This window comes from Molothrus aeneus, unplaced genomic scaffold (assembly GCF_037042795.1).
Source record: "Molothrus aeneus isolate 106 unplaced genomic scaffold, BPBGC_Maene_1.0 scaffold_30, whole genome shotgun sequence".
NCBI classification, from domain to species: domain Eukaryota; kingdom Metazoa; phylum Chordata; class Aves; order Passeriformes; family Icteridae; genus Molothrus; species Molothrus aeneus.
The window spans coordinates 2,799,536-2,826,705 of NW_027098964.1; the positions used below are offsets into that span (position 1 = coordinate 2,799,536).

Consider the following 27,170-nt stretch of genomic DNA (forward strand, 5'->3'; position numbering starts at 1 on the left):
TATAGAGACCCTACAGACACTATGGAGACCCCAGAGAGACCCCATAGAAACCCTATAGAGACCCTATAGATACTATAGAGACCCTATAGAGACCGTATAGACACTACAGACCCCATAGAGACCCCATGGACCCTATAGAAACCCTATAGAAACCCTATAGACCCTGTAGAAACCCTAGAGACCCCATAGAGAACATAGAGACCCTATGGAGACCCTATAGAGACCCCATAGAGACCCCACAGACCCTATAGAGACCCTATAGACACTATAGAGACCCTATAGACACTATAGAGACCCCATAGACCCTATACACCCTATAGAGACCCTATAGACCCTATAGAAACCCCATAGAGACCCCATAGAGACCCTACAGAACCCCCCAGTGACCCCTGAATGTGTATGGGGTGGTTTTGGGGTGGTTTTGGGGTGTCCATGGGGTGTTTTGGGGTGGTTTTTGAGGTGTTTATGGGGTGGTTTTTGGGGTGTTTATGGGATGTTTATGGGCTGGGTTTGGGATGTTTTATGGGGTGGTTTTTGAGGTGTTTATGGGGTGGTTTTTGGGGTGGTTTTGGGGTGTTTATAGGCTGGTTTTGGGATAGTTTTGGGGTGGTTTTTGGGGTGTTATTGGAGTGGTTTTGGGGTGGTTTTGGGGTGGTTTGGTTTTTGGGCTGTTCATGGGATATTTTTGGGCTGGTTTTGGGATGGTTTTTGGGCTGTTCATGTGCTGGTTTTTGGGCTGTTCATGGGATATTTTTGGGCTGTTTGTGAGGTGGTTTTGGGGTGTTCATGGGGTGGTTTATGGGGGGTTTGTGGGCTGGTTTTGGGCTGTTCCTGTGATGTTTTTGGGCTGTTTTTGGGGTGTTTTTGGGCTGTTCCTGTGACATTTTTGGGCTGTTTTTGGGGCTGTTTTTGGGCTGTTCATGTGCTGGTTTTGGGCTGTTTTGGGGTTGTTCCTATGATGTTTTTGGGCTGGTTTTGGGCTGGTTTTGGGCTGTTTTTGGGGTGTTTTTTGGCTGTTTTTGGGCTGTTCCTGTGACGTTTTTGGGCTGTTTTTGGGGCTGTTCCTGTGACATTTTTGGGGTGTTTTTGGGGTGTTTTTGGGCTGGTTTGGGGCTGTTTTTGGGGTGCTTTTGGGGCTGTTTTTGGGGTGTTTTTTGGCTGTGTTTGGGCTGTTCCTGTGACATTTTTGGGCTGTTTTGGGGCTGGTTTTGGGCTGTTTTTGTGCTGTTTTTGTGCTGTTTTTGGGCTGCTCCTGTGACGTTTTTGGGCTGTTCCTGTGACAGTTTTTGGGCTGTTTTTGGGCTGTTTTTTGGCTGTTTTTGGGCTGTTCCTGTGACATTTTTGGGCTGTTTTTTGGCTGTTTTTGGGCTGTTCCTGTGACATTTTTGGGCTGTTCCTGTGACAGTTTTTGGGCTGTTTTTGGGCTGTTTTTTGGCTGTGTTTGGGCTGTTCCTGTGACGTTTTTGGGCTGTTCCTGTGACATTTTTGGGCTGTTTTGGGGCTGTTTTTGGGCTGTTTTTGGGCTGTTTTTGGGCTGTTTTTTGGCTGGTTTTGGGCTGTTCCTGTGACGTTTTTGGGCTGTTTTTGGGGCAGGCCCAGGCGGGGCTGCGGGAGCTGAGCGAGGCCCAGGCCCGGGAGCTGCAGGAGAAGCAGAACCAGAGGGAGAACCTGGAGAGGGAACTGCAGGTACGGGGGGTCCTGGGGGGATTGGGGGGTCCTGGGGGGTCCTGGGGGGTCCTGGGGGGTCCTGGGGGGTCTAGGGGTCCTGGCGAGGATTTTGGGGGGTCCTGGGGATGTCTGGGGGGGATTTTGGGGAATTTTGGGGGTCTGGGGGCGATTTGGGGTCCTGGGGGAGTCATGGGAGGGTCCTGGAAGGGTTTGGGGATCCCCAGGGATATTTTGGGGTGCTCATGCACATTTTGGGGTTCCTGGGGGGGTTTTGGGTTCCCCATGGCCATTTCGGGGTGCCCGTGGCCATTTCGGGGTGCCCATGCACATTTTGGGGTCCCCATGGCCATTTTGGGGTCCCCGTGGCCATTTCGGGGTCCCCATGGCCGTTTTGGGGTGCTCATGCACATTTTGGGGTGCCCATGGCCATTTCGGGGTCCCCGTGGCCATTCTGGGGTCCCCATGGCCGTTTTAGGGTGCTCATGCACATTTTGGGGTTCCTGGGGGGGTTTTGGGTTCCCCATGGCCATTTCGGGGTTCTCGTGGCCATTTTGGGGTTCCCGTGGCCATTTCGGGGTCCCCATGGCCGTTTCGGGGTGCCCGTGGCCATTTCGGGGTCCCCATGGCCGTTTCGGGGTGCCCATGCACATTTTGGGGTTCCTGGGGGGGTTTTGGTTTCCCCATGGCCATTTTGGGGTCCCCATGGCCGTTTCGGGGTCCCCGTGGCCATTTCGGGGTCCCCATGGCCGTTTCGGGGTGCCCATGGCCGTTTCGGGGTCCCCATGGCGGTTTTGGGGTCCCCGTGGCCGTTTCGGGGTCCCCGTGGCCGTTTCGGGGTGCCCATGCACATTTCGGGGTGCCCATGGCCGTTTCGGGGTGCCCATGCACATTTCGGGGTCCCCATGGCCGTTTCGGGGTGCCCAGGTGTGCTCAGGTGAGCGGGATCAGCTCCGTCGGCGCCTGCACGAGGCCGAGGCCGCCCAGGTGACCCCAAACCCTCCCCCCCCTCCCCCTCCCCGAGACCCCTCCCCACTTTTGGGGTCCCCCCCCCCCCCCCCCAACGTTGGGGACCCCCCAAAATCCTCGCCCTGTGCCCCCCCAGGAGCGGCTGCGGGAGGAGCAGGAGCAGCAGCGGGGGCAGCTCCAGGTCAGCTGGGATTGGGGCGGATTCGGGGCATTTTGGGGGAATTTGGGGGGTTGGGAGATTTTGGGGGGATTTGGGGGGATTTGGGGGAAATTTTGGGGAGATTTGGGGGAAATTTTGGGGGAAATTTTGGGGGAAATTTGAGGGATTTTGGATATTTTTGGGGGGAGATTTGGGGGTAAGATTTGGGGAGTTTTTGGGGGACATTTTGGGGAGATTTGGGGGAAATTTTGGGGGAATTTTGGGGAGATTTCAGGGGAATTTTGGGGAGATTTTGGGGGAATTTTGGGGAGATTTCAGGGGAATTTTGGGGAGATTTCGGGGGAATTTTGGGGAGATTTTGGGGAAATATTGCGGGAAATTTGAGGGATTTTGGATATTTTTGGGGGGAGATTTGGGGGTAAGATTTGGGGAGTTTTTGGGGGGACATTTTGGGAGATTTGGGGGAAATTTTGGGTAAATCTTGGGGGAATTTTGGGGAGATTTGGGGGAAATTTTGGGGTAAATTTTGGGGGATTTTGAATATTTTTGGGGGATTTGGGGTAAATTTGGGGCGATATGGGAAGGTTTTGGGGCATTTGGGATGAAATTTGGGTGAATTTTAGGGAATTTTGGGGTAAATTTAGGGGAGATTGGGGGGAAATTTTGTGGGAAGTCTGGGGGATTTTGGATATTTTTGGGGGGAGATTTGGGGTAAGATTTGGGGGGATTTGGGGGGATTTGGGGGAAATTTTGGGGAGTCCTTGAGGAATTTGGGGGAAATTTTGGGGGCATCTTGAGGAGACTTGGGGGAAATGTTGGGGAGGTTTTGGGGGCATTTGGGGTGAAATTTGGGTAAATTTTAGGGGGATTTTGGGGGAATTTGGGGTAAATTGAGAGATTTGGGGGGAAATTTTGTGGGAAATCTGGGGGATTTTGGATATTTTTTGGGGGAGATTTGGGGTAAGATTTGGGGAGGTTTCGGGCAGAAGCTGGGGTAAATTTTGGGGATTTGAGGTAAATTTTGGGGAGGGTTTGGGGACATTTGGGGTAAATTCTGGGGGAAGCTTGGGGTAAATTTTGGGGGATATGGGGAGGTTTTGGGGAGATTTGGGGTAAATTTTTGGGAAATTTGGGGAACTTTGAGGTAAATTTTGGGGAGATTTGGGGTAAATTTGGGGGGGAATTCGGGTTAAAGTTTTGGGAAATTTGGGGAACTTTGGGGTAAATTGTGGGGAGATTTTGGGTTAAATGTCCCCAGATGTCCCCAAATTGCCCCCAATTGTCCCAAATGGCCCCAAATGTCCCCAAATGTCCCCAAATGTCCCCAAATGTCCCCCCAGGAGGAGCTGGGGCAGCTGCGGGCGGCGCTGGGGGAGGAGCAGCGGCTGCGGGAGCTGCACGAGGCCGAGGGACGCGCCTGAGACAGGTGGGACCCCAAACCTGCAAAAACGGCCCCAAAATGGCCCCAAAATCCCCCAAAACGGCCACAAAATGCCCCAAAACAGCCCTAAAATCCCCCAAAACGGCCACAAAATGCCCTAAAAGAGCCCCAAAATCCCCTAAAATGGCCACAAAATCTCCAAAACCAGCCCCAAAATCCCCTAAAACAGCCCTAAAATTCCCCAAAACGGCCACAAAATCCCCTAAAACAGCCCCAAAATCCCCTAAAACGGCCCCAAAATCCCCCAAAACAGCCACAAAATGCCCTAAAAGAGCCCCAAAATCCCCTAAAACAGCCCTAAAATCCCCTAAAATGGCCACAAAATCCCTAAAACAGCCCCAAAATCCCCGAAAATGGCCCTAAAATCCCCCAAAATGGCCCCAAAATGCCCTAAAAGAGCCCCAAAATCCCCTAAAATGGCCCTAAAATCCCCCAAAACGGCCACAAAATGCCCTAAAATGGCCACAAAATGCCCTAAAAGAGCCCTAAAATTCCCTAAAATGGCCACAAAATCTCCAAAACCAGCCCCAAAATCCCCTAAAACAGCCCCAAAATCCCCTAAAACAGCCCCAAAATCCCCTAAAACAGCCACAAAATCCCCTAAAAGATCCTCAAAAATCCCCCCCCAACCCCTCCAAAACTGCCCCAAATCTTCTTGTAACCCCCAAAAATCACCCAAAATCCCACTGTAATCCCCCAAAATCCCTCTCACGACCCCCAAAAATCCCTCAGGACCCCCCAAAAATCCCCCCAAAAATCCCCCTAAACCCCTCCAAAACTGCCCCAAATCCCCTTGTAACCCCCAAAAATCAGCCAAAATCCCGTTGTGACCCCAAAAAATCACCCCAAATCCCATTGTAATCCCCCAAAATCCCTCTCATGACCTCTCATGACCCCCCAAAATCCCTCAAAGCCCCCCCAAAAACCCCCAAAATCCCCCCAAAAATCCCCCCAGGAGCTGCAGAACCCCGCCCTAAAACTCTAAAAAAAATCCCCTTGTAACCCCCAAAATCACCCAAAATCCCTTTGTAATCCCCAAAATCCCTCAGGACCCCCCAAAAACCCCCAAAAAATCCCCTCAGGAGCTGAAAAATCCCCCCCAAACCCCTCCAAAACTGCCCCAAATCTTCTTGTAACCCCCAAAAATCACCCAAAATTCCACTGTAATCCCCCAAAATCCCTCTCACGACCCCCAAAAATCCCTCAGGACCCCCCAAAAACCCCCAAAAATCCCCCCAGGAGCTGCAGAACCCCCCCTAAAACTCTAAAAAAACCCCCTTGTAACCCCCAAAAATCACCCAAAACATTGTAATCCCCCAAAATCACCCAAAATCCCTTTAAAACCCCTCCAAATCCCTCTCGTGACCCCCCAAAATCCCTCAGGACCCCCCAAAAACCCCCAAACCCCCCCCCAAAATCCCCCCAGGAGCTGAAGGACGTGCGGGACGGGCAGCGCATCCTGGAGAAGAAAGGCAGCGCCGCCGTGAGCGACCCCGGGGCGGCTTCGGGGACACCCCAAACCTTTTGGGGACCCCCCCCCAGGGATTTGGGGGGTTCCTAAAGATCCCCCCAAAAACCCCGAAACTCTCCCCTCTCTCAGCTGAAGGATTTGAGGAGGCAGCTGCAGCTGGAGCGGCGCCGGGGGGAGCGGCTGCAGGAGCGGCTGCAGGAGCTGCTGGTGCCCAGCAGGGCCCGCTCGGGTCAGGGGGGGGACCCCAAAATTTGGGGAGGGATGGGGAGGGGGGGACCCCAAAAAATGGCGGGGGAAAAATGTCAAAATTTAGGGGAGGGCGAGCAGAAAAATGGAGGGGAAAATCAGGAGAATTTGGGGGGGGGGGGGGGGGGGGGGGGAGGGCAAAATTTGGTGAAGAAAGACCAAAAATTGGGGAGGAGAATCACAGAATTTGGGTGAGGGTAGCCCCAAAATTTGGGGAGAGAATTCCTAAATTTGGGGAAAGGTAACCCCAAAACTTGGGGGGAGAATCCCAAAATTTGGGTGACGGTAGCCCCAAAAATTTCAGGGGAGAAAACCCCTACATTTGGTGAAGGAACACCAAAAATTGGGGGGAGAATCCCAAAAAATTGGGGGGAGAATCCCAGAATTTGACGGGGGGGAACGACAAAATTTGGGGGAGGGAACCCCAAAAACTGGGGGGAGAAACCCAAAATTTGGGGGGGGGGGGGAACCCCAAAAGTTGGGGAGAGATCCCCTAAATTTGGGGGAAGGTAACCCCAAAAATTGGGAGGAGAATCCCAAAAATTGGGGGGAGAATCCCAGAAATTGAGTGGGTGGGGGGACGACGAAGTTTGGGGGAGAGAACCCCAAAAATTGGGAGGAGAATCCCAAAATTTGGGGGGAGAATCCCAGAATTTGAGGGGGGGGAACGACAAAATTTGGGGGAGGGAACCCCAAAAATTGGAGGGAGAATCCCCAAAATTTGGGGGGAGAATCCCGAAATTTGGAGGAGAACCTCAAAATTTGGGTCGGGGGAGGGAACCCCACAATTTGAGTGGTGGAGAAGCCCAAAATTGGAGGAAGCAAACCCCAAAAATTCGGGCAAGAACCACCAAAAACTGGGGGGAGAATCCCAAAATTTGGGAGAGGGTAACCGTGAAATTTTGGGGGGAGAATCCCCAAAATCTGGGCGAGTGTTACCTTAAAATTTGGGAGAGGGGATCCCCAAAATTTGGGTGAGGGGAGAACCCCAGATTCTGGGTTGGAGGCACCCCAGAATTTGGGTAGGGGCGTCCCTGATGGGTTTTGGGGTCTCTGATGGATTTTGGGGGGTCCCTGAAGGATTTTGGGGTCCCCGATGGATTTTGGGGGGTCTCAGATGGATTTTGGGGTCCCTGAAGGATTTTGGGGGGTCCCTGATGGATTTTGGGGTCCCTGAAGGATTTTGGGGTCCCTGTTGGGATTTTGGGGGTTCCCTGATGGATTTTGGGGTCCCCGATGGATTTTGGGGGTTCCCTGATGGATTTTTTGGGGTCCCCGATGGATTTTGGGGGGTCCCTGATGGATTTTGGGGTCCCCCAGGACTGGAGGAGCTGGGGTTGGACGGAGGCTCCTCCCCAGGGCGGGGCCCGGGCGGGGACAGCAGCTCCGTGTCCTCATTGGGCCGCGATGGCTCCGCCCCCGGAAGCACCAAGGTGGGTGGGGCCTCAGGGAAAGGGGGCGGGGCATCGGGAGGGGTGTGGCTTATTAAAAGGGGTGTGGTCTCAGGGAAAGAAGGTGAGGGCTGGGAATGGGCGTGGTTTGTGTGGGTGGGGTTATGTGGGCGTGGCTTAGTGGGCGTGGCTTAGTGACATTAAATTGGGGGGGTGGCTTAAGAGGGTGTGGATGACTATAGTGATGTAAGGTGGGCGTGGCTTATTTAGGGCGTGGTTTAATTGGATTATTAATTGGTGGGCGTGGCTTAATTGGATTATTAATTGGGTGTGGCTTGATTTATAATTGGGGGTGTGGCCATGGCTTTAAAGGGTATCATGGGGTGTGGCCTAAGAGGGTGTGGCTTGGTAGGCGTGGTTTAATGAGGGCACAGCTAATTTGGGGGTGTGGCTTAAATGGTTGTGACCTAATGTGGGTGTGGCTTAATTCGGATACACCCGCTGTGGGCGTGGCTTATTGAGGGCGTGGCTTTGCTGTGAACCCGATGTGGGCGTGGCTTGGCTGTGACCGGATGTGGGCGTGGCCATTTCCCCCCTTCCCTTGACGAACGAACCTCACGGCTGGGGCGGGGCTTTGTTGGGCGTGGTCTGACGGGGTTGGGCCCCGCCCCCGGCCCCGCCCCCGGCGCAGTCGGGCTCGGGCAGCCCCGGGGGCGGCAGCGCCGGGGGGGTCCCGGCCGGGGGCGGCCTCTCCCCGGCAGAGGTGGCCGAGCTGTTCCAGAGGCTGGCCCAGAGCCAGCAGGAGCGGTGGCTGCTGGAGGAGAAGGTGCTGGGGGGACTGGGGGGGACTGGGATAGAACTGGGAGGGACTGGGGGGGACTGGGAGGGGATTGGGATAAACTGGGGGGGACTGGGAGAGACTGGGGGGGGATTGGGAGAGACTGGGATAGAACTGGGAGGGACTGGGGGGGATTGGGAGGGGATTGGGATAAACTGGGAGAGACTGGGATGGACTGGGATAAACTGGGAGGGACTGGGATAAAACTAGGAGGGACTGGGGAGCACTGGGAGGGGTTGGGAGGGGATTGGGGGGACTGGGAGGGACTGGGAGGGATTGGGAAAGGACTGGGATAAACTGGGATAAACTGGGAGCACTGGGAGGGGATTGGGAGGGGATTGGGAGGGACTGGGATAAACTGGGAGCACTGGGAGGGTCAGGGGGGTGGCACCTGGAGCTCACCTGCAGCTCCCCTTCGAGGTGAGGCACCTGGAGGTGTCGAGCGCGTCCATGGCCGAGGATCTGTGCAGGAAGAGCGCCATCATCCAGAGCTTCGTCAGGGACAGCCGCACGGGTGAGGGCACCTGGGGCTGAGCTGGGCCTCACCTGAGCCTCACCTGTTACACCTGAACCTCACCTGTTACACCTGAACCTCACCTGAACCTCACCTGTTACACCTGAACCTCACCTGTTACACCTGAACCTCACCTGAACCTCACCTGTTACACCTGAACCTCACCTGTTACACCTGAACCTCACCTGAACCTCACCTGTTACACCTGAACCTCACCTGAACCTCACCTGAACCTCACCTGTTACACCTGAACCTCACCTGAGCCTCGCCTGTTACACCTGAGCCTCACCTGTCCCTCCTTTCAGCTGTTCCTCACCTGTCCCCTCACTTGTCAGCTCACCTGCCCCTCCCTCACTTGTCCCCACCCATCTGATCCTTCTCACCTGTCCTGGTCCCACCTGTCCCTCCCCTGTACCCTCACCTGTCCCTCCCCTGTACCCTCCCCTGTACCCTCCCCTGTCTCCACCCATCTGATCCTTCTCACCTGTCCCTCTCTCACCTGTCTCTCTCCTCTGTCTCTCCCCTGTTTCTCACCTGTCCCCTTCACCTGTCCCTCTCTCACCTCTCTCACCTCTCTCCCCTGTCTCTCACCTGTCTCTCTCTCCCGTTTCTCTCCCCTGTCCCCCTCACCTGTCCCTCTCTCCCCTGTCCGCAGAGGCCGCGGGTCCCGCGGGGCTGGCGCGGCGCGGGGCGGGGCCGGGCCCAGGTGAGGAGGGGCTGCGGGAGATGAACAAGAAGCTGCAGAACCTCCTGGAGGAGCAGCTGACCAAGAACCTGCACCTGGCACAGGTGAGGGGGCGGGGCCATGGAAGGGTGTGGCCGGAAGGGGGTGTGGTTTGTGGGGAAGGGGGTGGAGCCTCTTAAAGGGGTGTGGTTTACTGAAATGGGTGTGGTCATTGGGAATTGGGTGTGGGTTATAGGGCTGTGGTTTATGGTGAAAGGGGCGGGGCTCAAAAGGGGGCGTGGTTTAAATGTGGGGGTGTGGCATAATCTAGGACATCACTGAGTTTATGGACATTAGAGAGGGGTTTAAAGTGAAGGCGGGGCTTTCAGCTGTGGGCGTGGCCAGGACAAGGGTGTGGTCGCTATGAGGGCGTGGCCTCGTGCAGTGGGCGTGGTCTCTAGCCCTCTTCATTCCCCCCTTTCCAGGACCTGGAGTCGCTGTCCCAGGAGCTGGCACAGCTCAGGAAGGAACAGGCGACCCCCCAGGGACCCCCCTGAAGGGCGGGGCCTCTTTTGGTGGGCGGGGCCTCGCCCCCCACCCCCCGCAGGCTCCGCCCCCCGGCTGGGGCGCTGCTGCGGGCGAGGCGTTGCCCCTTTAAGGACGCGGTGGGCCCTACCGGCATTGCCCCTTTAAGGCCGGACGGTTCTTTACGTGGCCTTGCCCCTTTAAGGGTGGGCGGGGCTCCCTGGAGGGCGTTGCCCCTTTAAGAGCGAGGGCAGTTCCCGCTGCGGCGTTGCCCCTTTAAGGAAGACGTGGTCCCCACTCTGGCGTTGCCCGTTTAAGGCGGTCCCGCATGCGCCCCCGTCTCCCCCCAATAAACCCGATGTGAATCGCTGCCTGTGACGTCATTTCGCTGCGTTGGGAAAGGGTGGGAGGAGTCGTGACGTCATTAACGGAACAAACTCGGCGGAGCCCGCCCCGTGACGTCGATTCCGCGCGCTGCCCCGGATGTTGTTGCCGCGGCCGCGGCCGCAGGACGGGCACGGGCGCGGCGCGGCTCCGGATCCCCCCCCCACGAGAACCGCGCACCTTCCGAACGGGGGCGCGGCGTGGCGCCAGCACGGTGACGTAACAGCAGCCCCCCGCTTCCCCGGCTCGGGGGGGCGGCGGCGGCGGCGAAACCCCCCCGGAACCCCTAACCCCCCCCCGAGACCCCGCCCCAACATGGCGGCGACGACGGGGGACGGGGCCTCGCCGGGCGGCGGGGGCGGGGCCGCGCTGGAGGAGGAGTGCGAGGTTGTGCGCGTGCGCGTCAAGGTAAAGGGCGGGTGAAAACATGGGCGGGGCCTCTCGTGGGCGCGGCTAAGGGGTGGAGTCATGCCCGGGGCAGCCAATCAGCTCGGGGGGCGTTGCCACCTGCGGGTGTGGCGCCGGCGGGAAAATTTCCCGCCTTTTGGGTCACGTGGGGGGCGGCGGCCAATCAGCGTTGCGGGAGGCGCGTGGCCCTGCTGTGGGGACGGTGCTGCGCCGCCATGTTGGATCGCTGTGAGGGGCCGGGGGGCTCCGGGACCCTCCGGGATCCACCGGGACCTCCCGGGACCTTCCCGGGATCTCCTGACGCTCCTCCCACAGAAGAATGAGGGGCAGCAGCCGCCCGAGTTCCGCTCGTTCGCCGTGGACCCGCAGATCACCTCACTGGACGTGCTGCAGCACATCCTGGCCCGGGCCTTCGACCTGCAGGGGTGAGTGGGACCCCCTGGATCCTCCCTCTGGGCACACCTGGGACCCCCCAGAGCACCCAGGTGAGCTCACCTGTGTCCCCTCAGGAAGAAAAGCTTCGTTCTGAGCTTCGCGGCACGGGATGGGCAGGGCCAGGACACCTTTGTGCCTCTGCTGAGCGATGGTGACCTGGCCAATGCCTTCAACTGCGCCAGGCCCACCCTGAGGCTGCGCCTGGACGTCAGGAACCCCCCTGACAGTGAGTGATACAGCTGGGGGGGGTGGAGAAATACCTGGGACACACCTGAGACACACCTGGGATAGTCACAGACTTACTTGGACACACCTGGGCAGAGTGAGACACACCTGGGTGGGACAGGACACATCAGGGGACACACACCTGGGACACTTGGTGGCCTGGGCTGGGTGTCAGGAGGCTCTGGGCGTGCTCAGGTGTGCGAGGTGGGGCTCCCAGGGCTCTTAGGTACCTGTGGCTCAGGTGTGCTGTCCCCAGGCCCGCTGCTGGAGGACTGGGACATCATCAGCCCGCGGGAGGTGGCGGCGGCCGAGCCGGTCCCCGAGCGCCGCTCGCTGCTGGCGGCGGCCCTGCCCTTCACCCAGGCTCTGCTGGCACAGGTGAGCACACCTGGCGCAGGTGAGGCAACCTGGGGTGCCCCACCCTGCTGGAAGCTCACAGAGAGCTCCTGCTTGGGCATCCCAGTGCCCTCCCAGTGGCACCTGTGCTGTTCCCACAGGTGGGCCGGACGCTGGCGCGGGCACAGGCGGCCCTGGCGTGGCCCGAAGGGACCCCGGCCGTGTCCCCGCCCCCTCCCCCGCCCCCGCCCTGCGCCCCCCTGAGCGACGCCGACCTGAGGTCGTACCTGGGCCCAGGTGGGCGCCTGCTGCGGCCCCAGGACCTGCGGCTGCACGTGTTCCACGGCGGCGTCGAGCCCGGCCTGCGCAAGGTGAGAGCCCAGAGATGCACCTGGGGGGCGTGATCACACTTGGGGCACATCTGGGGGGTTGTGGTCACACCTGGGGTACACCTGAGGGAGGTTCTGATCACACCTGGGGTTCTCTGAGACGCACCTTAGGGGGTTCTCTGATCTCCCTGAGGTTCACCTGGGGGTTGTGATTGCATCTCAGTCACACCTAAGGTGTTCTGGTGTTGCCTGAATTGCACTTGGGGGCTTCTGATGTCACCTCAGCCACACCTGAGGATCCTCAGATCCATCCTGACCAACACCTGAGAGTTTTCTGATTTCCACTTGGAGTCACCCTTGACCTTCTCTGACCCTCATTGTCTGTGGTGCACGTGGTGTGGCGTTACCTGCTGAACTTGTCCCTAATTTTTCACCTGTTTCATTCCCCTCTACAGGAGATCTGGCATTACCTGCTAAGCATTTCCCTGATCCCTCACTTGTACTCATTTCCCCTGTACAGGTGTTGTGGTGCCAAGTGCTGAACCTGTCCCTGATCCCTCCCCTTTGCCATTCCCCCCCACACAGGTGGTGTGGTGTTACCTGCTGAACGTGTCACTGATCTCACCTGTTGGTGTCACCTGCTGAACGTGTCCCTGATCCCTCACCTGTCCCCATTCCCCCCCACACAGGTGGTGTGGCGTTACCTGCTGAACCTGTCCCTGATCCCTCACCTGTCCCCGTTTCCCCTGTACAGGTGGTGTGGCGTTACCTGCTGAACCTGTCCCTGATCCCTCACCTGTTGGTGTCACCTGCTGAACCTGTCCCTGATCCCTCACCTGTCCCCATTCCCCCCTACACAGGCGGTGTGGCGTTACCTGCTGAACCTATCCCTCATCCCTCACCTTTCCAATTTCCCCTGTGCAGGTGGTGTGGCGTTACCTGCTGAACGTGTTCCCCGCCGGCCTCACGGGCCAGGAGCGCCTGTCCCACCTGCGCCTCAAGGCGGCCGAGTACTCCTCGCTGAAGGTGGCGCTGGCCGCCCGCGCCGCGCCGGCCGAGCTGGCCCAGGTGGCCGCCGCCGTGCGCAAGGACGTGGTGCGCACCGACCGCGCCCACCCCTACTTCGGCGGCCCCGAGGAGGGCCACCCTCACCTGGCCGCCCTGCAGGCACTGCTCACCACCTTCGCCCTGGGCCACCCGCGCCTCTCCTACTGTCAGGGCATGTCGGACGTGGCGGCGCCACTGCTGGCCGTGCTGGACGACGAGGCCCAGGCCTTCCTGTGCTTCTGCTCGCTGATGCGCCGCCTGGCGCCGCGCTTCCGCCCCGGCGGCCGCGGGCTGGCGCGGGCCTTCGGCCACCTGCGCCGGCTGCTGCGCCGCGCCGACCCCCAGTTCTGGGCCTTCCTGGCGGCGCGCGGCGCCCACGACCTCCTCTTCTGCTACCGCTGGCTGCTGCTGGAGCTCAAGCGTGAGTTCGCCTTCGAGGACGCGCTCAAGGTGCTGGAGATCACCTGGAGCTCCTTGCCCCCGGCGCCGCCGCCGCCCCCCGAGGGGGTCCCGCTGCTCGGAGCCCCCCTGGGCGCTCGCAGGGCCGGCCGGGCCTTGAGGGAGCGCCGGGGGCTGCGGCCGAGGCCGCCCAGGAGGAGGAGGAGGAGGAGGAGGAAGGTGGAGGAGGAGGAGGAGGAGGAAGGTGGAGGAGAAGGTGCTGGAGGAGTCACTCAGGGCTCTGGTGGTGGCTTTGGGGGTCTCAAGGGTTCCTGTGATGGCCCTGAGGGTGCCAAGAGCTCCAGTGATGTCCCCGGTGGTCCCACAAGCTCCAGTGATGTCCCCGGTGGTCCCACAAGCTCCAGTGACGTCCCAGGTGGTCCCAAGAGCTCCAGTGATGATCCAGGTGGTCCCACGAGCTCCAGCGATGGCCCAGAGGGTCCCACAAGCTCCAGTGGTAGCCCTGGGGGTCTCAAGACTTCCAGTGATAGCCCAGAGGGTTCCAAGAGCTCTGGAGATGTCCCCAACAGCCCCAAGACATCCAACGAGGTCTTCGAGAGTCCCAAGAGCTTCAGTGATGTTCTAGAAGTTTCCAAGGGTGTCCAGGAGAGTCCTAAGAGCTCCAGCAATGTCCCCGATGGTCCCAGGGACAGCCGGGAGGATCCCAAGAGCTTTAAGAACATTCAGGAAGGTCTTGAGAGCTCCAGTGATGTCCCTAAAGGTCACAAGATCTCCAGAGATGACTCCAAAGGCCACAAAAGCTCCAGAGATGTCCCCAAAGGTCACAAGAGCTTCAGGAAGGTCCAGGGGAGACTCCCCAGGGGTGCTGGAGGAGCCCCCGAGGGCTCCAAGGACTCGGAGCCAGGTGGCGCCAGGAAGGTGGAGGAAGGCACCGACGCCCTGGAGATGGAGCAGAGACCCCACAGCCTCTGCTGGGGGGCTGCAGAAGAGCCCAGAAAAGGACAGGGTGGGCCCAGAGAGGGACGCGACCCAAGAGAAGGACGAGGTGACCTCAGAAAAGGAGGAGGTGATCTCAAAGAGGGATTGGGTGACCCAGGAGAAGGAGGAGATGACCGTGGGATGAATCGCGATGACCTCGGGAAGGTTCACGGTGATCTCAGAGAAGGACACAGCTTTGGAGAAGGCCACAACAACCTCAAGGATGGCCACCATGACCCCAGGGATGGCCGTGATGACCCCAGGGAAGGACGTGATGACCCCAGGGATGGCCACCATGACCCCAGGGATGGCCACCATGGCTTCAAGGATGGCCACCATGAGCCCAGGGATGGCCGTGATGACCCCAGGGATGGCCACCATGACTGCAGGGATGGCCACCATGGCTTCAAGGATGGCTGTGATGACCCCAGGGATGGCCGTGGTGACCCCAAGGAAGGACTTGATGACCTCAGACACGGCCGCGATGACCCCAGGGACATCCACGGCGACCTCAAACACGACCACGTCCACCACGACCTCCACGACGACCACCACCCCCCCAAAACCACCCGCCACAACCCAACCACCCCCGACGACCCTTGGGGCGGTCGCTGGGCTTGGGAAGACCCTTCCTCCTCCTCCTCCTCCTCCTCGTGCTCCTCCTGTTCCTCCTCCTCGGACGAGGAGGTGACGGTGGAGGACGACGGCGCGCCGCTGCCGCCTCCGGAAGAGCTGGGCCAGGGGAACCCGTTCCTGCTGTTCGTGTGCCTGGCCATGCTGCTGGAGCAGCGCGAGGCCGTGATGGCGCGCGCCGGCGACTACAACGAGGTGGCCATGCACTTCGACCGCCTGGTGCGCCGCCACCACCTGCCGCGCGTCCTGCGCCGCGCCAAGGCGCTCTTCGCCAGGTACCTGGAAGGGTGGGGCGCCACCGCCCCGGGGGGACCCCAAACGGGGCCTCCTTCGGGGTAAAAAGGGGAGAGGGTGGGGGAAAGGTTCAGGAGACACCAGAGGGGGTGGGGGGAGAGAGGGTGGGAGCGGTAAGGATGGCATAGGGGGTAAGGGGGTGATGCTGGAGGACGTCTCAGAACATCTCCCGAAGGCGCTGAGGTCATCATGAGGGGCTCCGAAGTCACTTGAAGTCTGTAGGACAAGGTGGTGACCCCATGAAACATCTCAAAGTTGGTCTGAGGTCATCGTGAGGGGCTCCAAGGTCACTTGAAGTCTTAAGGGCAAGGGGGTGACCCCATAGAACATCTCAGAACATCTCAGAGTGGGTCTGAGGTCATCGTGTGGGGTTCTGAAGTCCACAGGAGAACATGGTGACCCCATAGAACATCTCAGAGCATCTCAGAGTGGGTCTGAGGTCATTGTGAGGGGCTCCAAAGTCACTTGAAGTCTGTAGGACAAGGTGGTGACCCCATAAAACATCTCAAAGTTGGTCTGAGGTCATCGTGAGGGGCTCCAAGGTCACTTGAAGTCTTAAGGGCAAGGGGGTGACCCCATAGAACATCTTAGAACATCTCAGAGTGGGTCTGAGGTCATCGTGAGGGGCTCCAAAGTCACTGGAGGTCTGTAGGACAACTTGGTGACCCCATAGAACATCTGAGATGGGTCTGAGGTCATCACGAGGGGCTCCAAAGCCACTGTGGGTTTGTAGGACAAGGTGGTGACCCCACAGAACATCTCCAGGGACCCCCCAAACCCTCATGGGGACTCCTAAACTGAGTGTGAGAACCTGTAGGACACCGTGGTGACCCCAAAAAGCATCTCCAGGAGGTCCTGGGGTCACCCTGGGGACCCTTTGGTCACTGCCGGGGTCTGCAGGACAACCTGGGGACTCCACATGGGGACAGGTGGGTCCCTTTGGGGTCCCCAAGGCCACCATGGGGTCAGCAGGGACCCCCAGGCCTCCCCATGACCTCCCCAGAGACCCCTCCCAGTATGAACCAGTAGAGCCCAGTGCCTCCCTGCTGGGATCTGCACCACCGTGGGACATCCCAGTACAAACCAGTATGAACCAGTACCAACCACTCGCCTACCACCGTGGGACATCCCAGTACAAACCAGTATGAACCAGTAGAGCCCAGTGCCTCCCTGCTGGGTTCTGCACCACTGTGGGACATCCCAGTATAAACCAGTATGAACCAGTAGAGCCCAGTGCCTCCCTGCTGGGTTCTGCACCACTGTGGGACATCCCAGTACAAACCAGTACGAACCAGTACCAACCACTCGCCTGGGAACTCTTGGATCTACAATGCCTTGGGCCAGACCAGTACGGACCAGTATGGACCAGTTTGGAGCAGGAAGGAGCTGGGAGCCCAACTGGGAGACCCCCACATGCATCGCCTTGTGCCGGACCAGTACGGACCAGTACGGACCAGTACGGACCAGTGCCTTGCCATGGCCTTCAGCCATCCCAGTACGGACCAGTATGGACCAGTCCGGCAGCCAAACTGGGAGTTCTTCACCGGCGTGGCCTTGGGTCCTCCCAGCATGGACCAGTATGGACCAGTCCAAACCAGTACAGACCAGTCCAAACCAGTCCAAACCAGTCCAGAGCTCTCCTCACCCGCGTGGCCTTGCGTGCTCCCAGTACGGACCAGTACAGACCAGTATGGACCGGTAGGGTGCCCCCGCTGCTGTGTTGATGCCCACAGGCCTTCTCCCAGTATGGACCAGTACAAACCAGTTCCTGCCCCCCCCCCCTCCACCCTGGGTGCCTTCTCCCCTCCCCCCCCTTTATTTATTGCCCCTCCCCCCCCCAGCCCGGGGGGGGGTCCCGGGGGGGTCCCAGAGGTGCCGGAATCGCCAATAAACGATGCCCGATACTGGTGTGGCTCCCAGTATGGACTGGGAGGGACTGGGAGGGACTGGGGCCTCCCAGTATGGACTGGGAAGGAGTTTGTGGCTCCCAGTATGGACTGAGAGGGAGTTCGGGGCTCCCAGTAGGGACTGGGAGGGACTGGGGGCTCCCAGTATGGACTGGGAGGGACTGGGAAGGAGTTTGGGGCTCCCAGTATGGACTGGGAGGGACTGGGGGCTCCCAGTAGGGACTGGGAGGGACTGGGAGGGAGTTTGGGGCTCCCAGTATGGACTGGGAAGGGGTTTGGGGCTCCCAATATGGAATGGGAGGGACTGGGAAGGAGTTGGGGGCTCCCAGTATGGACTGGGAGGGACTGGGAAGTTCCCAGTATGGACTGGGAGGGACTGGGGGATCCCAGTAGGGACTGGGAGGGAGTTTGGGCCTCCCAGTATGGACTTGGGAGAGAATTTGGGGTTCCCAGTATGAACTGGGAGGGACTGGGAAGTTCCCAGTATGGACTGGGAAGGGGTTGGAGGTTCCCAGTATGGACTGGGGGGGACTGGGAGCTCCCAGTATGGACTGGGAAGGGATTTCCCATTCCCAGTATGAACTGGGCAGTTCCCAGTATGAACTGGGAGGGTGCGGGCACGGGCGGGGCCAGGACTGGGATTTTCCCAGTGTTCCCAGTTTGCTCCCAGTTCCCCCAGTTCCCTTTCCCAGTCCCTGCAGTGCTCCCTCCCAGTACTCCCAGTTTCCTTCTCAGTGCCCCCCCAGTGCCCTCCCAGTTCCCTCCCAGTCCCCTCCCAGTGACCCCAGTTCCCCTTCCCAGTCCCTCCCAGTTCCCTTTCTCAGTCCCTCCCAGTTTCCCCCCAGTCTCACCCAGTCCCTCCCAGTTGCCCCCAGTCCCTCCCAGTCCCTCCCAGTTGCCCCCAATCCCTCCCAGTCCCTCCCAGTTGCCCCCCAGTCCCTCCCAGTCCCTCCCAGTTCCCCCCCAGTCCCTCCCAGTTCCCCCCCAGTCCCTCCCAGTCCCTCCCAGTTCCATTTCTCAGTCCCTCCCAGTTCCGCCAGACCCTCCCAGTTCCCCTTCCCAGTCCCCCCCAGTTCCTTCCCAGTTGCCCCCAGTCCCCCCCAGTTCCCTCCCAGTCCCTCCCAGTTGCCCCCAATCCCTCCCAGTTGCCCCCAGTCCCTCCCAATCTCTCCCAGTCCCTCCCAGTCCCCCCCAGTTCCCCCCCAGTCCCTCCCAGTTCCCCCAGTCCGGAGGTGACGTCCCCGCCACCTTTGGGTGCTTCCGGCCGGAAGAGGCCCCGGGGGCACCCAGAGATTTTTGGGGGGCGGCTCCGGGGGGGTTTTGGGGGGTCCCAGAGGGGATTTTGGGGGGTCCCAGGGGTCTTTTGGGATCCCCAGGAGGATTTTGGGGGTTCCCAGGCAGATTTTGGGGGGGTCCTGTGGGATTTTTTGGGGTTCTCAGGGGGATTTTTGGGGCTCCCAAGGCGGTTTTGGGGTTCTAGGAATTTTTTGGGGGGTCCCAAAAATCTGGGGATGAGCCGGGGGGGGCGACAGGGGGGGGACAACGTCCCCTCGGAGCTGCTGGGGGAGCAGGAGAACCTGAGGATCTTCGAGGTGCTGGGCAGGAAATGCGTGGTGAGGAACTGGGGGGACTGGGAGGGAACTGGGGGGGACTGGGAAGGACTGGGAGAGAATGGGAGGGAACTGGGAGGGAATGGGAGGGGATTGGGAGAGACTGGGGGGAACTGGGAGGGACTGGGAGGAACTGGGGGGACTGGGAGGGAATTGGGGGGACTGGGAGGGAATGGGGAGGGGATTGGGAGGAACTGGGGGGACTGGGAGGGAACTGGGAGGGAACTGGGAGGGACTGGGAGAGACTGGGAGGGAACTGGGGGGACTGGGAGGGAATGGGAGAGACTGGGAGAGACTGGGAGGGGATTGGGAGAGACTGGAAGGAACTGGGGGACTGGGAGGGAATGGGAGGGAACTGGGAGAGACTGGGAGAGACTGGGAGGGACTGGGAGAGACTGGGAGGGACTGGGAGGGAATTGGGAGGGACTGGGAGGGAACTGGGAGGGACTGGGGGGAACTGGGAGGGAATTGAGAGGGGATTGGGGGGGCACTGGGAGAGACTGGGAGGGAGTGGGAAGGGATCTCGGGGGACTGGGGGGGAACTGGGGGGGACTGGGAGGGACTGGGAGGGAACTGGGGGGGACTGGGAGGGAACTGGGAGAGAATTGGAGGGACTGGGGGGGGTTAAGGGGGATTTAAGGGGGATTGGGGGCGGATTTAGGGTAGGATGGGGAAGATTTTGGGGGGTTTGGGGGGGGAGGTTTGAGGGACTGGGAGGGACTGGGAGGGACTGGGAAGGGGGAAATGGGGGGGTTTGAGGGCATTTCTTGGCTGGATTTTGGGGTCTCTGGGATGGATTTTGGGGTGGTCTTGGGGGATTTTGGGTTCTCTGGGGCCATTTTGGGGTCCCTGGGCTGGAATTTGGGGTGTCTGGGATGGATTTTGGGGTCTCTTGGAGATTTTTGGGGTGGTCTTGGGGGATTTTGGGGTCTCTGGGATGGAATTTGGGGCGGTCTTGGGGGATTTTGGGTTCTCTGAGGCCATTTTGGGCTTCCTGGGCTGGATTTTGGGGTCTTGGAGATGGATTTGGGGTGTCTGGGCTGGATTTAGGGGTCTCTGGTGGCGTTTTGGGGCGGTCTTGGGGGATTTTGGGGTCCCTGGGCTGGATTTTAGGATCTCTTGGCTGGATTTTGGGGTGTCTGGGTTGGATTTTGGGCTCTCTGGTGGGGTTTCGGGGCAGCCTTGGGGGATTTTGGGGTCCCTGGGCTGGATTTTGGGGTGTCTGGGTTGGATTTTGGGCTCTCTGGTGGGGTTTCAGGGCAGCCTTGGGGGATTTTGGGGTTCCCAGGTTGGATTTTGGGGTGCCCCGTGTCCCACCCCCGTGTCCCCCCACAGACCCTGGTGACCGCCGTGGTCCAGCTGGTGGTGGCCGAGCCCGGGGGGGTCCCTGGGGGGGTCCCGGGGGGTCCCGGGGGGGTCCCGGGGGGCTCCTGGAGCCTCCGGGGCTGCGGCGTCGCCTGCCTGGTCCGGGACAGCCCCCGGCGCTCCTACTTCATCCGCATCTTCCGCCTGCCCGTGAGTCGGGGGACCCCAAAACCCCTCGGGGGGGACCCCAAAATCTCGGGGAGGACCCCAAAATCCATGGGGGGGACCCCAAAATTCTGGGGGGGGGTCCCTAAAGTCCTTGGGGAATTGCTAAAACCCAAGGGCGGGGTGGGTTCAGGACAATGCTGGTGCTTCCACTTCTTCATCGTCCTCTTATATGAGGGGGGTCCCAAATTTTGGGGGGGGACCCCAAAATCACAGAGGGGTCCTAAAATCTTGGGAGGTCCCGAAAATCCATGAGGGGGACCCCAAAATTCTGGGGGGGGGGGGTCCCTGAAACCCAAGGGGGTGGGTCCAATACAGCCCCTGCTGGTTCCACTTCATCATTCTCCTTTTATTTGAGGGGGGGTCCCAAATTCTGGGGGGGACCCCAAAATCACAGAGGGGTCCTAAAATCTTGGGGGGGGTCCCCAAAATCCTGGGGGGGTCCCCAAAATCCTGGGATGGGGGGAGATCGAGGGGATTGGGATTGAGTGGGGGTCCTGGGGGGTTTTGGGGGTCCCTGGGGGGTTTTTGGGGGTCCTTGACCCGAAATTTGTCCCCCCCAGGCCGGGGAGCTGTGGTGGGAGCAGGAGCTGCAGGGGGGGATGGGCTACAAGACCCCCACCCCCTTTTTCCACACCTTTGTCAGCCACGTGAGTGGGCGGGGCTTGGGGGGCGTGGCCAAGGGAGGGCGTGATAGGGGGTGTGGCTAAATTTGGGTGGGGTCAGTGGGTGGGGCTGGAGGTGGCCACAGATGGGAGGAGCCATTATGGGTGTGGTCAAGGGGGAGGGGCTTAAACGGGTGGGGCTTTGGGGCAGGGCCAATTTGGGGAGGGCGTGGTCTCGATAAAGTGGGTGTGGTCAGATATGGGTGTGGTCATCTTGAGGTAGGTGTGGCCTGTTTGCAATGGGGCATGACCATATAAGGGAAATGGGCGTGGCTGTCAGTGGGTGCGGTCTTTTATAGGCAGGTATGAATGCAGCATGACCATATAAGGGAAATGGGCGTGGCTTTGGTGCTTGATGGGTGTGGCCAATAGATTAGTGCCATATAAGGGAAAGTGGGTGTGGTTTGGCTAAAGGTGGGTGTGGTTCTGGGTAAGTGGGCGTGGCCTGGCTGCCCACGGCCGCTCCTGATTGGCTCAGGAGGGGTGGGCGGGGCTGAACTTCGCGTCTGAGGCCGAGGCTGCGACGTTCGAGGGCCGAGTCCAGGAGAGGCTGCGGCGGCGGCAGCAGCGGGCGGGTGAGAGACCCCTCCCCAAAATGCACCTGGGGACCCCCAAAATGCACCCGGGAACCCCAAAATACATCTGGGGACATCCAAAATCCATGTGGGGACATCCAAAATCCATGTGGGGAGCCCCCAAATGCACCTGGGGACATCTAAAATGCACCTGGGGAGCCCCAAAATGCACCTGGGACATCCAAAATGCACCTGGGGACCCCTAAAATGCACCTGGGAACCCCAAAATGCACCTGGGGACCCCTAAAATGCACCTGGGAACCCCAAAATGCACCTGGGGACATCCAAAATCCATGTGGGGAGCCCCAAAATGCACCTGGGGACATCCAAAATCCATGTGGGGAGCCCCAAAATGCACCTGGGGACATCTAAAATGCACCTGGGACTTCCTAAAATGCACCTGGGGAGCTTCAAAATCCACGTGGGGAGCCCCAAAATGCACCGGGGGACCCCCAAGATACAACTGGGAACCCCTAAAATGCACCTGGGGACCTTCAAAATCCATGTGGGGAGCCCCGAAATGCACCTGGGAACATCCAAAATGCCCCTGGGGACCCCCAAAATCCACCTGGATCCACCTGGGCACCTCCAAAATGCACCTGGGGACCCCCAAAATCCACCTTGCATCCCCAAAATGCACCTGAGGACCCCAAAACTGCACCAGAACCCCCCCAAATCCCCTCGGAACGCCCCAAAATCCTCTGGGGGAACTCCCAAAAAATCCTCTGAGGACCCCCCCCTCCCCCTCCCCCAAAATCCTCCCGGGACCCCCCAAACCGCCCCTCCCCCCCTCCTCTGACCCCCCTTTTCTCCCCCCACAGAGAAGCAGCCGCTGCCCCCTCCCCCACCCCCCGGCCATGGTGAGTCCTGACCCCCCCGGGGGATTTTGGGGCGATTTTGGGGGGTTTTGGGGTCATTTGGGGGGGTCCTCACCCCCACTGACCCTCCCTGTGCCCCCCCAGAGCGTCGGGGGAGCCTCCCCAGGACCCTCAACCCTGAGGGTGAGTGGGGGAGGGGGGTCCTGCCCCATTTTTGGGGGGTTCTGTCCCATTTTTGGGGGGTTCTGCCCCATTTTTGGGGGGTTCTGCCCTATTTAGGGGGCTTAGGGAGGGCCCAGAAGGGAATTTGGGGGGAAACTGGGGGGGTTTTGGGGTGATTCTGGGGTCTTTGGGACAGGTTTGGGGTCTCTGGGATGGTTTTGGGGGGGGATTTTGGGGTCCCTGGGAGGATTTTGGGGTCTTTGGGGCAGGTTTGGGGTCTCTGGGGGGGATTTTTGGGTTTCTGGGGTGGTTTTGGGGTGTTTGGGGTATCTGGGGGGGATTTGGGGATCTTTGGGGTTTTCTGGAGGGGAATTTTGGGGTCTCTGGGGGGAAATTTTGGGGTCTCGGGGGAGGATTTGGGGTTTCTGGGGTGGTTTTGGGGTTTCTGAGGTGGGTTTGGATCTTTGAGGGGGTCTCTGGGGGGAATTTTGGGGTCTCTGTGTGTTTTGGGTGGGGATTTTGGGGTCTCTGGGGGGAATTTTGGGGTCTCTGTGTGTTTTGGGTGGGGATTTTGGGGTCTCTGGGGGGAATTTTGGGGTCTCTGGGGGAAAATTTGGAGTTTCTGGGGTGGTTTTGGTGTCTCTGGGGTGATTTTGGATCTTTGAGGGGGTCTCTGGGTGGTTTGGGGAGGGATTTTGGGTCTCTGGGGAGGAATTTTGGGGTCTCTGTGTGTTTTGGGTGGGGATTTTGGGGTCTTTTGGGGAGGAATTTTGGGGTCTTTTGGGGAATTTTGGGGTTCTCCCCATAACGGGGTGCGGTAGGGGGGGGTCCCCATAACGATTTTTTCCCCCCCAGGCCCCCCCATCCCGGCCGTGCCCATCCCCAACCCCGACATCACCCCCAGCCGGTACCGGGGGCTGCCCAGCCCCCCCTCGGGACCCTCCCCCACCTCGGGACCCTCCCCCGCCTCGGGACCCCCCCCCGGGGAGCACAAAAAGGGGAGGGGGCGCAAGAAAATCTCCAAGGGGCGCAAGAAAATCTCCAAGGCCGATATCGGGGTCCCCTCCGGCTTCAAGTGGGTCTGGGGTGGTCTGGGGGGGGATTTTGGGGCTGGGGGCTTGGAGGGGTTTGGGGTGGGGGGCGTTTGGGGGGGTTTGAGGGGTTTTGGGGTCTCTGGGATTTGAGGTGGGGGGGTTTGGGGTCTCTGGGGGGGATTTTGGGGCTGGGGGATTTGGGGGCTGTGGGGTTGGTTGGGGTTTTGGGGAGGTTTTGGGGGGGGGTGGGGGGCTTTGGGGTCTGTGGGAGGGATTTGGGGGGAGTTTTAGGGCCTGGGGGGTTTTGGGGTCTCTGGGGGGGATTTGGGGTCTGGGTGGGTTTGGGGTTGGGGGGGGCACAGGGCGGCTGTAGGGTGTGGGGGGGTTTGGGGGGATTTGGGGGGATTTGGGGTTTTGGGAGGGTTTTGGGGGGGTCTCCAGGGGGTTTTGGGGTCTGTGGGGTTCAGGGAAAGTTCAGGGGGGGTCTTTGGGGTTTATGGGGGTCTGTGGGGTTCAGGGGGGAGGGGTCTCACCTCTGTCCCCTCCCCTGCCCCCCCAGGCACGTCAGTCACGTCGGGTGGGACCCCAGCGGTGGCTTTGATGTAGGTGACACCTCCCGGCCACGTCCCCCCCTCTGTGTCCCCCATGGTTGGTGACGCTGACCCTGGGGGTGACATTGACCCCTCAGTGTGTCCCTGTCCCAGCTGGGGTCCCCATGGGGTGACAGTGACCTGGGGGGTGACACTGACCCCTCAGTGTGTGACACTGACCCCTCAATGTGTGACACTGACCCCTCAATGTGTCCCTGTCCCTGTCCCCTGTCCCCTGTCCCCATCCCTGTCCCTGTCCCGTGTCCCCATCCCTGTCCCGTGTCCCCTGTCCCGTGTCCCCTGTCCCCATCCCTGTCCCTGTCCCTTGTCCTTGTCCCTGTCCCCTGTCCCCATCCCTGTCCCATGTCCCCTGTCCCTGTCCCCGTCCCTGTCCTGTGTCCCCTGTCCCCATCCCTGTCCCTGCCCCATGTCCCCTGTCCCTGTCCCTGTCCCCTGTCCCTGTCCCTGTCCCTGTCCCAGCTGACCACCCTGGACTCTACCCTGTGGTCACTCCTGTCCCATGGGGTGACAGTGACCTGGGGGGTGTGACACTGACCCCTCAGTGTGTGACACTGACCCCTCAGTGTGTCACTGACCCCTCAATGTGTGTCACTGATCCCTCAGTGTGTGTCACTGACCCCTCGGTGTGTGTCACTGACCCCTCAATGTGTGACACTGACCCCTCAGTGTGTCACTGACCCCTCAATGTGTGACACTGACCCCTCAGTGTGTCACTGACCCCTCAATGTGTGTCACTGATCCCTCAATGTGTGTCACTGACCCCTCGGTGTGTGGCACTGACCCCTCAGCGTGTCCCTGTCCCTGTCCCTGTCCCCAGCTGGCCGCCCTGGACCCCGCCCTGCGCTCGCTCTTCGCCCAGGCCGGGGTCAGCGAGCGCCACTTGGCCGACGCCGAGACCTCGCGGCTGATCCACGACTTCATCGAGCGCCAGGGGGGGCTGCAGGCCGTGCGCGAGGAGATGGGCAGGCAGGGTGGGCACACACCTGGGCACACCTGGGCACACCTGGGGGCACACCTGGGGACAGCTGGGGACAGCTGGGAGGGACCTGGGCACAGCTGTGGGCACCTGGGGACACTTGGGAGGGACCTGGACACACCTGTGGGCATCTGGGGACAGCTGGGAGGGACTTGGGAGGGACACAGAGACACCTGGGGATACCTGGGCACACCTGGGGCTGGGGCTGAGGCACCGGGGGGCACCAAGGCACATCTGGGAGGCACCTGGGGACACTTGAGGACACCTGGGCACACCTGGACAAGACCTGGGCACACCTGGGGACACCTGGACAGGACCTGGGCACACCTGGGGATACCTGGGGGTGGGGCTGGGCACACCTGGGGGGTACCTGGGGACCCTCCGAGGGTCTCCGTGCCCCCCTGTGCCCCCTCTGACCCCGCCCCCTTCTCTCTCTCTCCCCTCCCCCAGGGCCGCCCCCTCCCCCCCCGGGCCGCGGCAGCCCCGCCCCCCCTCCCCCCGCCCCTCCCCCCTCCTCCGGCCGCTCCCGCTCGGGGCTCCCGGCCCCTCCCCCACCCCGCGCCGGCACCGCCCCTCCCCCGGCACCGCCCCCTCCGCGAGGCCCCGCCCCTCCCCCGCGAGGCTCCGCCCCCTCCGGAGCGGCCGCTCCTCCCCCTCCCCCTCCTCCGCCGCCCCCTCCCCCCTCCGGGGGCGCCCCCCCCGCGACCCCCCCGGGCCGGGGGGCGCTGCTGGACCAGATCCGCCAGGGGGTGACGCTCAACAAGGTGGGGACCCCAGAAATGGGGGCGTGGGGACACCAAAAACGGGGGGTGGGAGTCCAAAAATGGGGGGGTGGGACTCCAAAAATGGGGGGGGGGTGGGACCCCGGGGTGGGAGCTGGAAGCTTCTGGAGGGGGTCTGGGATCCCAAAATCAGCGGTGGGACCCCCAAAAAGGAGGGTAGGACCCCCCGAAAAAGGGATGGGACCCCAAAATGGGGGGTGGGACCCCAAAATGGGGGAGGTGGGATGCTCTGTGAGGGGGGAGGGGGCTCCAAGGGGGGCTCCCGTGACCTATGGGGGACCCCATGGGATGGGGGAGGGGCTGTTCCATGCCCGTTTTTTTTGGGGGTGGGTGGTCCCGTTATCATTTCTTGTGGGGGGGGGGGGGTCCTGCCTGACCTCTCCCCGTGCCCCCCTCCCCTTCCAGACCCCTGAGACCCCCGAGGTGGGCGCGGGTCCCGGCGCTGGGGGGCTCGTGGGGGCCCTGATGGACGTGATGCAGAAACGAAGCCGCGTCATCCATTCCTCGGGTGAGACCCCTCCCCAAAAAACCCCCCCGAAACCCCAAAACCCCCCCTAAAAACCCCCCTGACCCCCCATTTTTCACCCTCCCCAGATGAAGGCACGGCCAGCGAGGAGGAGGAAGATGATGATGAATGGGACGATTGAGACCCCTCCCCATCCCCCTCTTCCCCCCCGCTTCTAAGGACGCCCCCAGACCCAAAATGTGCCCCCCCCACGCCTCCCCACCCCGTCTGTGCCCCTCCCCTAGCTCGGGGGGGAGGGGCCTCGGTTTTTCCTCCCCTTCCCATCCCATCCAAATTTCCCCCACCCCAACCCCCGTAGGTACCAAATAAACGCAGGAGTCACGTGACCACTCGCCTCGTTAATTAATTAATTAATTACCGTTTAATGAGCCCGGCTCGAGGAGGGGAAGCGGGAATGGAGCGGCTCGGGGAGAGGCTCCCAGGGAATCCCGGCGCTCCCCGCGGCTCCGAACCAGGAAAACCGCGGGGAAAATGGGGAAAAACGGCGGAATTCGGGATCGGCGCCGTGCGCGGGGGATGCTGGGAGCGGTATGCAAATGAGACAGCGCAGCGGCCAATGGAAATCGCTCAATTCGGGCTAGTATGTAAATGAGGCTTCGCGGGTGCTGCTGGGAGTGATATG

At 60.6% G+C, this 27,170-nt stretch overlaps 4 protein-coding genes across 4 annotated transcripts; all 4 read left to right on the forward strand.

The window, feature by feature from the left end:
* The first annotated feature begins 493 nt into the window (after positions 1-493).
* On the forward strand, positions 494-4,221 carry LOC136569875 (ras and EF-hand domain-containing protein homolog). Its single transcript, XM_066570229.1, has 5 exons — positions 494-508; positions 1,594-1,686; positions 2,593-2,652; positions 2,771-2,815; positions 4,135-4,221. The coding sequence occupies exons 1-5, from the start codon at positions 494-496 to the stop codon at positions 4,213-4,215; spliced, it is 294 nt and encodes a 97-aa protein (XP_066426326.1). The 3' UTR covers positions 4,216-4,221.
* A 32-nt stretch (positions 4,222-4,253) lies between these two features.
* Positions 4,254-10,254, forward strand: LOC136569876 (GRIP1-associated protein 1-like). Its single transcript, XM_066570230.1, has 8 exons — positions 4,254-4,277; positions 5,662-5,718; positions 5,836-5,935; positions 7,273-7,385; positions 8,035-8,169; positions 8,602-8,695; positions 9,351-9,484; positions 9,845-10,254. Exons 1-8 carry the CDS (start codon positions 4,254-4,256, stop codon positions 9,914-9,916), a joined length of 729 nt encoding a protein of 242 aa, XP_066426327.1. The 3' UTR covers positions 9,917-10,254.
* Positions 10,255-10,565: 311 nt separating this feature from the next.
* Positions 10,566-15,422, forward strand: TBC1D25 (TBC1 domain family member 25). Its single transcript, XM_066570339.1, has 6 exons — positions 10,566-10,676; positions 10,992-11,101; positions 11,186-11,337; positions 11,593-11,714; positions 11,834-12,043; positions 12,926-15,422. Exons 1-6 carry the CDS (start codon positions 10,584-10,586, stop codon positions 15,395-15,397), a joined length of 3,159 nt encoding a protein of 1,052 aa, XP_066426436.1. The 5' UTR covers positions 10,566-10,583; the 3' UTR covers positions 15,398-15,422.
* Positions 15,423-16,765: 1,343 nt separating this feature from the next.
* On the forward strand, positions 16,766-26,874 carry WAS (WASP actin nucleation promoting factor). The gene is made up of 14 exons (XM_066570231.1): positions 16,766-17,050; positions 18,792-18,872; positions 20,205-20,384; positions 20,963-21,049; positions 21,543-21,639; positions 22,461-22,499; positions 22,602-22,640; positions 23,475-23,584; positions 23,645-23,694; positions 24,213-24,255; positions 25,082-25,583; positions 25,682-26,004; positions 26,428-26,530; positions 26,617-26,874. The coding sequence occupies exons 1-14, from the start codon at positions 16,766-16,768 to the stop codon at positions 26,667-26,669; spliced, it is 1,992 nt and encodes a 663-aa protein (XP_066426328.1). The 3' UTR covers positions 26,670-26,874.
* Positions 26,875-27,170: the final 296 nt, after the last annotated feature.

Excerpts from the sequence above, each read along its gene's own strand:
- TBC1D25 (XM_066570339.1), top strand. The coding sequence starts at position 10,584 with ATGGCGGCGACGACGGGGGACGGGGCCTCGCCGGGCGGCGGGGGCGGG. Across the intron at positions 11,102-11,185 it reads CGGGCCTTCGACCTGCAGGG|GAAGAAAAGCTTCGTTCTGA; the intron begins GTGAGTGGGACC and ends GTGTCCCCTCAG. Across the intron at positions 12,044-12,925 it reads TCGAGCCCGGCCTGCGCAAG|GTGGTGTGGCGTTACCTGCT; the intron begins GTGAGAGCCCAG and ends TCCCCTGTGCAG.
- LOC136569875 (XM_066570229.1), top strand. Across the intron at positions 1,687-2,592 it reads ACCTGGAGAGGGAACTGCAG|GTGTGCTCAGGTGAGCGGGA; the intron begins GTACGGGGGGTC and ends CGGGGTGCCCAG. Across the intron at positions 2,816-4,134 it reads AGCAGCGGGGGCAGCTCCAG|GAGGAGCTGGGGCAGCTGCG; the intron begins GTCAGCTGGGAT and ends ATGTCCCCCCAG.
- LOC136569876 (XM_066570230.1), top strand. The coding sequence starts at position 4,254 with ATGGCCCCAAAATCCCCCAAAACG. Across the intron at positions 5,936-7,272 it reads GCCCAGCAGGGCCCGCTCGG|GACTGGAGGAGCTGGGGTTG; the intron begins GTCAGGGGGGGG and ends GGGGTCCCCCAG. Across the intron at positions 8,696-9,350 it reads CGTCAGGGACAGCCGCACGG|AGGCCGCGGGTCCCGCGGGG; the intron begins GTGAGGGCACCT and ends CCCTGTCCGCAG.
- WAS (XM_066570231.1), top strand. The coding sequence starts at position 16,766 with ATGCATCGCCTTGTGCCGGACCAGTACGGACCAGTACGGACCAGTACG. Across the intron at positions 21,050-21,542 it reads TCCACACCTTTGTCAGCCAC|GAGGGGTGGGCGGGGCTGAA; the intron begins GTGAGTGGGCGG and ends TGATTGGCTCAG. Across the intron at positions 23,585-23,644 it reads CCACCTCGGGACCCTCCCCC|GGGCGCAAGAAAATCTCCAA; the intron begins GCCTCGGGACCC and ends AAAATCTCCAAG.